Source organism: Fistularia commersonii, chromosome 1 (genome assembly GCF_037954325.1).
Source record: "Fistularia commersonii isolate RoL2024-O1a breed Wild chromosome 1, RoL_Fcom_v1.0, whole genome shotgun sequence".
Classification (NCBI taxonomy): domain Eukaryota; kingdom Metazoa; phylum Chordata; class Actinopteri; order Syngnathiformes; family Fistulariidae; genus Fistularia; species Fistularia commersonii.
The window spans coordinates 470,265-477,764 of NC_141284.1; the positions used below are offsets into that span (position 1 = coordinate 470,265).

A 7,500-nucleotide genomic window follows, 5' to 3' on the forward strand; every position below is an offset into this window, starting at 1 on the left:
TTTTCAAGCGGTCAGAACGGCCTGCAGAACCAAAGCTGAACTTGGAGGAAACACCAGATGCTGGATCTGGCTTCCAGAACCAGAAGCTCCAGCCGGTCGACGAGAGACGCGGCTCTCCAACGCCGTCCCACACCGACGCCCTTCACCAGCATTCTACGCCCACCTCCTGTGTGTGGGAGTGTGTGTGGGAGTGTGTGTCGGAGTGTGTGTCGGAGTGTGTGTGTGAAGCCGCGGCGTGCAGACGAGGCCCGGAGTCCTCGCCGTCAAACACGGCCTCCAATCAGAGATGTGCTTCACTACCTCCTCCGGGGATCATCCACCCATCATCTGTGATCCATCAGCCGTCCTCCACTGATCATTGACCTTCCATCCATCCATCCCTCATCCACCCTTCCTTCAACCCATTGATCCGTCCATCCATCATCTATCGATCACTCCTCCACCAGAGGATGAGAAGATGAGAAGATGAGAAGATGACTTTACGTACAAGAACACAGATAGTTACAACAGCTGTTATTAAATAACACAAGCTGAGCCGTCGGCGTGTGACCTTTATGCTTCTATTGTTTGTTCTTTTCTTTCACGCTAAAATATCTGTCCGATGATCATCATCATTCCTGTGACTGATCTCATCCAGCAGATCAGGAGGTGAAGGTCCTTCACTGAACTGTAGATGATCAGGTTCCTTAACGCTGTGGCCTCCATGACGGCTCACACCTTCTCACACACACCCAGTGTCACGGTTTGAGCCTCACACACACACACACGCACACGCACACACACACACACACACACACACACACACACACACACCACTGTATCCAAAAACTACTTTAACTTGTGCCAGAGAAACAATGTTTGATCTAAAGATGTCTTTACACTGGATATATTTCTTTCTGTGCAGCAAGAAGAGGAGGAGGAGGAGGTCGCTCACTCCTCCTCACTCCTCCTCACTCCTCTTCCTCCCAAACAGCAGCGTGAGGGAGGCCAACCCTGGAAGGAGAGTGAGCAGGAGGACGCCGTTTGATGGACGTGTAAAAATACTGAGGCAGCTGCAGGAGCTTCAGGAGCTGCAGGAGCTTCAGGAGGTGGACGGCTGCAGACGCCTCACCACAGCAGCAACAGCAGCATGTTATTTTCATTCGTTCAATGCGATGATGACGCCTCAATATTATTGATGAGTCAGTGATAACGTGTGTGTGTGTCAGCATTTAGCTTCACAACAGCTATAGGAAGTAGCTACTAAAACACACACACACACACACACACACACACACACACACACACACACACACACACACACACACACACACACACACAGAGCCTCGCCTTCCAAAAGGAGGTCAGGGTTGTAACGGGGGGACTGATGCTGAAAGTCATTTCAATAATGACATTAATGATAATAATAATAATAATAATAGTGATAATAATAATAATGATGAAATAATGAATGGTGAAATGTGACGTCATGCCTTTAAATGGAGTTGTGCCCCCCCCCCCCTCCCCCCCCGCTGACCTCTTCGGACAACTTCCTCTTTTGCTTCAACATTCAGATCCGAGGCACGTCCTCCGGCGTGTGTGTGTGTGTGTGTGTGTGTGTGTGTGTGTGTGTGTGTGTGTGTTGGGGGGGCGGCTGGATAGTATAGAAGCAGCGTTCCCAAATCCCCTGCAGCCGTTGGTTTTCTCCGGTTATCGGCGGGCGATGATAAGCCCCCCCCCCCCCCCCAGCCCCGTCTTATCTGGAGGCTCTGATAGGCCGGCTCGCCGCCTCCACCTCCTGCTGCAGGAGCAGATGGAAAGGGCCTCCGCGCACAAAGAAGGGTTTTAAGGAGCTCCGACAACCTGCTACGTCACTGTAATTGTCCACCCCCCCCACACACACACCTCCACCCCCCCACACACACACCTCCACCACCTCCACCTCATCCCTCCACCTCCACCTCCTCCATCTTCCTGCTCCTGCAGAGGCAGATGGAAGCGATCGGCCCGACTCTCGGGTTGTTTACGTCGGCTCGTTTTATCAGGATTAGAAGAGTCTGACTTTCTTTTTTTTCTATTCTTTCTCTCCACAGACAGACAGACAGACGGACGGATGGATGGATGGATGGATGGATAGATGGATGTACGGGGGGGAGGGGGGGGCATCAGCAGGAACTGATGTGAAAGTGAAAATGAAAGTAAAAAGGTCCTCCGTACTCAGACGACCCCTTTGTCAAGGTGACGGTGAACAGAAGCCTCAAGTAAGAGTTTCATTCATTCATTCATTCATTCATTCATTCATTCATTCATTCATTCATTGATCCCCTGGACCACTCATCCTACACTGAGAGCTGCAGGGGGCGGAGCCTATCCCAGCTGTGATTGGCTGGGTTCAGCCTGGATCCATTACAGGGCCACAACTACACAACTATACAACTACACAACTACACAACTATACAACTATACAACTGTACAACTACACAACTGTACAACTGTACAACTACACAACTGTACAACTATAGATCTACATGTTCACCAGCTCCCAGGTCACGTGGACACACTCGTCCCTTCACCCTCTCATTCCTGAGACGGGGATGGAAGAAGCGGCGAGCTGATCTCAGGATCTCAGGAAGCGTCTCAGGTGAAGGACGGCGTCACTGAGTGAAGCGACTGAAGGCCGAGGTTTGTTGTTTAGGCGACGGGGTGACGAGCCGCCTCCTCCTCCGAAGGGCCCGCATGACCTCCGACCCCCTGGCTAATTGCTAATGTGTTAGCAATTAGCCAGATGTAATGAGCGCGGCGGCTCTTGAAGCGTGCGGTGCAGAGAGACGGAAGCAGCTCGGAGCTCGCCGGCTGCGTTCCCTCCGGACGGACCGAACGCCACAATCAGCATCCGAGACGAAGGGAAACAAACAAATCCCCCGTTCCAATCCAATCGGCGGGGGGGGGGATTCATTAGGCCGCCGCCGCCGCCGCCGCCGCCGCCCAGGACCAGGACACATCCTGCTCGTTCATCTTCCACTGTCACCCGCCGTTTACAGCCATTTAGCGCCACACGTTAGCGGGAAATAATATTGTCACTTCCAATCAGCTGGTCGACGGGCCGCCTCCTCCTCCTCCTCCTCCTCCTCCTCCTCCTCCACCTCCACCTTCTCCTCCACCTCCTCCTCTTTCTTCTCCTCCTCCAACTCTTCCTCTTCCACCTTCTCCTCCTCCTCCTCCTCCTCCACCTCCACCTTCTCCTCCACCTCCTCCTCTTTCTTCTCCTCCATCCAACTCTTCCTCTTCCACCTCCTCCTCCTCCTGCTCCTCCTCTTCCTCCTTCTCCACCTCCTCCTCCACCACCTTCTCCACCACCTCCTTTTTCTTCTCCTCCACCACCTCTTCCACCTCCACCTCCTCCTCCAACTCCTCTTCCTCCTCTTCCATCTCCACCACCTCCACCTTCTCCTCCTCCACTTCCTCCTCTTCTTCCTCCTCCTCTTCCATCTCTTCCACCACCTCCTCCTCCTCCTCCTCTTCCTCACCTGGAGGGCGAGGCGTCTCTCACACCCACGACTCCGGGCTTCTTTTCCCCACTTCCGAAAAAAGAGAGAAAAGGCGGCGGCGTGTAACGTTATATTTATCTTTTTCATTTAGTCTGGAGGGATGTGGGACTGTGTGCGGCGCAACCATGGCAACGGAGAGGTTCGCCGTCAACTTCGATTCGTTGTCATCTATTCGTTTATTTATTTGCGCGCTTGTTGGTTTTTCGATTTGATTTTTGTCATTTCTTTCCATCGGCCGGCAGCGGCGGCACGCGACACACATATGTTGCTCCAGCTGCATGTGACGCAGCCAAACTCACATTTTTAAGCCGCCATTTGGGATTATCTAGGTTTTTGAATCCTTTTCCAGCCTTTCCTCGCTCGCCGTTATCATCATGTCAACGTTGATACCACATTCCATATTTGAAGCGAGCCTCGTTCAAGCTCGTGTTCCTTCGGGCCCGAGGTCTGAGGAACGCTCGGACCTTCGGGACCTCACGGCGTCCTGAAGGTCTGAGGAACACTCGGACCTTCAGGACCTCACGGCGTCCTGACCAGGAGGAAGGTGGAGACGATGGTTGGTCCTTCCTGTAGAATAAGACCGATGGACCGAACACACAGAACCAACTGGTTGTTGTTGTTGTTTTTGTTGTTGTTGGTAGGTTTTTTGCAGAGGTGATCCAGCAGGAAGTTTTCTCCAGGTGATTCACGGACCACTAAGTTCTCCAGAGGGTGGAGGTGCTGGGGGGGGGGGGGGGGGCTCACTTTAATATCATCACTATTAATCAGTGTCGCATTGTGGAAATCTAGCGGGCCTTGAACGCAACCTTGCAGGCGTCAGCCGCCTCCCCGGGGCGTGCGGGGGTGGGGGTGGGCGGGGGGTGATAATGTAGAGTAATAAGCACTAAGAGCTCACTAATCACTTGGCACCATGATGAGACTATAAATCACGCCGCCGCGCCGCCGGCCAGCCGAGGGAAGGAGGCGGGGCTTAACCACCTGTCAATCACGGCGTCCAGAGACAGCCCACCGGTCCCCGACGGACAGGATGAAGAACGAGATCCGAGTCTGCGAGAACCCTCCGAGGCCCGGGGAGAACCGAGGAACCCGAGGAACCCGAGGAACGGAAGCGGGTGGTCGTCCATCATCCACGGTGGAAGTTCTCCCCCTCTTCACGCTCCTCATGTTCTCCCCTCAGCTCCGTTTCCCACTTTTCCTCCTTCGTCATCCATCCCCTCTTCCTCTTCCTTCTCCTCTTCCAACACCTCCTCTTCCTTCATCTCCAGCTCCCCATTTTCCACCTGCTTCCTCCACCACCTCCTCCTCCTCTTCCTTCATCTCCACCTCCTTCTTCCTCCTCCTCCTCCTCTCTGATTTAAATTCTGCCCATCCTGCAGACGGAGGTGTAATTTCCACTATAATGCTTTGAGCTGCACCCGAATACAAATGGCTCCGCAACAAACAGGGCCTTTGTCCTAACACTTTATGTGTGTGTGTGTGTGTGTGTGTGTGTGTGTGTGTGTGTGTGTGTGTGTGTGTGTTTCCCCCATTCTGGCAGAAAAGTGCTGGCATCACACTCAGGAGCAGTGTTTTGGCCGTTACTCATAAAAGTCATGTATAATAAATAAGTCATTACACGTACAGAGGAACCCAAGTGTGTGTGTGTGTGTGTGTGTGTGTGTGTGTGTGTCTGTGTCTGTGTGTGCGTGTGTGTGTTTTGCGATTCTCTGTTACACTGGATTACTCTGCAAAAGACTAATAGGGACACACACATATATATACATATATCTATATACAGAAACATTGCATGCACACACAAACACACACACACACACACACACACAAAATTAATACATACACACACAAACATGCACACATATACGTAGACATGTGTATGTACAGACATACACACACACGCACACATACACAGTAAACATATAAACACACATACATTTATCTATTAACAGACTTACATATTGCAAAAACACACACACACACACACACACACAAACACACACACACACACACACACACACACACACACACACACACACACACCCCTCATGCCTCCTGCCTCCCGTTGAAGGTCTGCTCCTGCGAGTGTCAAACACAACGGGAACGTGTGGATGGAATCAGAGTTGGAGGTGCAGGACCTCCAAGGGCTGGTCCAGGACCACCACACAAGGAGTTCAGAAGGTCGGACCACCGAGGGAGAACCCGACGGTGGACTTCATGAGGAACGAGCAGGAGGAGTAATGGAGAAATGGTGAGGCCTGGAGAGAAGCCGGAGGGGAGAGAGAACCTCCGAGCTGGGAGAAGGTCTCCACGGGAGGAACATCTGGGAGGTCCATCCTGAGAAGAGCCAGGGTTCTGCTGAGAACAACCAACTGTGGTCACAGCAAAGAACCAGAGGGCGACATGGCTCTCCTGCAGCTGGAAGCATCTCAGGACGGAGAAGATTCACGCCACAACCAGGCTGGAACACCAGACGCAACGGCCAATCAGAGGGAAGGAGCCGGAGAGCGGCCAGTCACAGTGAAGCCGCGTAGGACAACAGGACCAATCAGAGTAGAGGAAACTATCAGAGCAACCAATCAGAGCGCGGGAAGCAGAGACAGGAACAGAAAGAAGGAGCCAGGCCCAGCTCGGCCAATCGGAGCACGGGAGATGGAGGCGCCCGCTCTGATTGGACACCACAAAGACACATTTCCCGGTTCCACTAATTGACAGGTTTGATTCGCCCTGTTCTTCTCTTCCAGCTGTCACCATGGCAACGGATGACACTCATGACCCCGGCTTTTGCCGTTAACTGCGCGACTAGTGTGTGTGTGTGTGTGTGTGTGTGTGTGTGTGTGTGTGCGGTGCCGCACCGCATGGAGCGATTTTCTGTCAGTGCAGGAAGACACACACACACACACACACACACGGTCGCAGCAGTCACTGAATCTAGTATTGATCGGTGTGTTTTGCTGAGAATCCTTTGATTTACTATGAATTATGATCAGAGGGAGTTCCTTTGATGCTCTTTGATGTTTGTTTATTTTTGTTTGATGTTATTTATGTTGATGGATCCGGTCCGTAGCGGCTAAGCTAATGCTTCTGTGTAATGACCCGCCCCCGGCCCGCGGAGGGGGGAGTGGATGGAACTGTGTTGTAGTTCTATCGACCATTGTTGTAGTTTTTATCGATTGCAGTGCGGCGCAGACCCGCCGCCTTACATTTTAAATTTTTTTCTGCACATGCTAAAATCAGCATGTGTGTTTCCTGGCGCTGGTGCCCTGGTGGTCCCACCCTGACCTCTGAGCCCCCCGTTCTGCCCGGTCCGGTCCTCAGAAAGCGAAGCTGTGCGCCGCCGTTCGCTCCTCTGACGGGTCAAGAAGGATCGCAGGAAGTCCCCGTTTCCTGTTTCCTGTCTCCGCTTCAATCAGAGTTAATTGGCTGTCGGTGCCGACATCGCTCACCGATAAATGAGAGCACAATTGATCTTCTTCACGATCGCTCGAACACACACACACACAGGATGATGTAACTGGACAGGACCCACCTGTAAATCTTGTAGCGGGTGGAGAAGCCCTGGCGGTTCTTCTCCACGAAGTCCACGTACTCCTGGGAGTGGTGGAAGGGCCCCTTGTCGGACAGCAGCCAGTCCAGGGGCCCCCCCGGCTTGTCATTGGGCAGACCGTCCGTCGCCGCGCCGACGGCGGCGGCGCGTAAACCCACCCAGCAGTGCAGGCCGAGGCTGAGGAGGGTCCATAGAGCCATCGGAGAGGGGGGGGGGGGGGGGGGGGGGGGGGGGGGGGCTGGAGCGGGCGGCGTTCAGCGGCCGGAGCTGCTCGGGCTCCTCGAGGGGGACGGCTGGGGGCCCCACATCTCCTCAAACACCCCCGAGCACCTGCGGGGAGACGGGGAGACGGGCGTCAGCACCGGCCGGGAGACGGCGGCCGCGGGTCGGCCTCCGTCGGCACGGCAACGCCGCGCCGACGGAGGCCTGATA

General features: G+C 53.8%; 1 protein-coding gene across 1 annotated transcript in view; it reads right to left on the reverse strand.

Annotated features, from left to right (window-relative positions):
• Positions 1 to 7,268, reverse strand: part of LOC147236981 (BMP/retinoic acid-inducible neural-specific protein 3-like) — a 20,364-nt gene extending 13,096 nt beyond the window's left edge. The window contains exon 1 of the mRNA XM_086166898.1: positions 7,051 to 7,268. Coding sequence (XP_086023024.1) covers positions 7,051 to 7,268 — 218 coding nt within the window. The remainder of the gene's footprint in view (positions 1 to 7,050) is intronic.
• Positions 7,269 to 7,500: the final 232 nt, after the last annotated feature.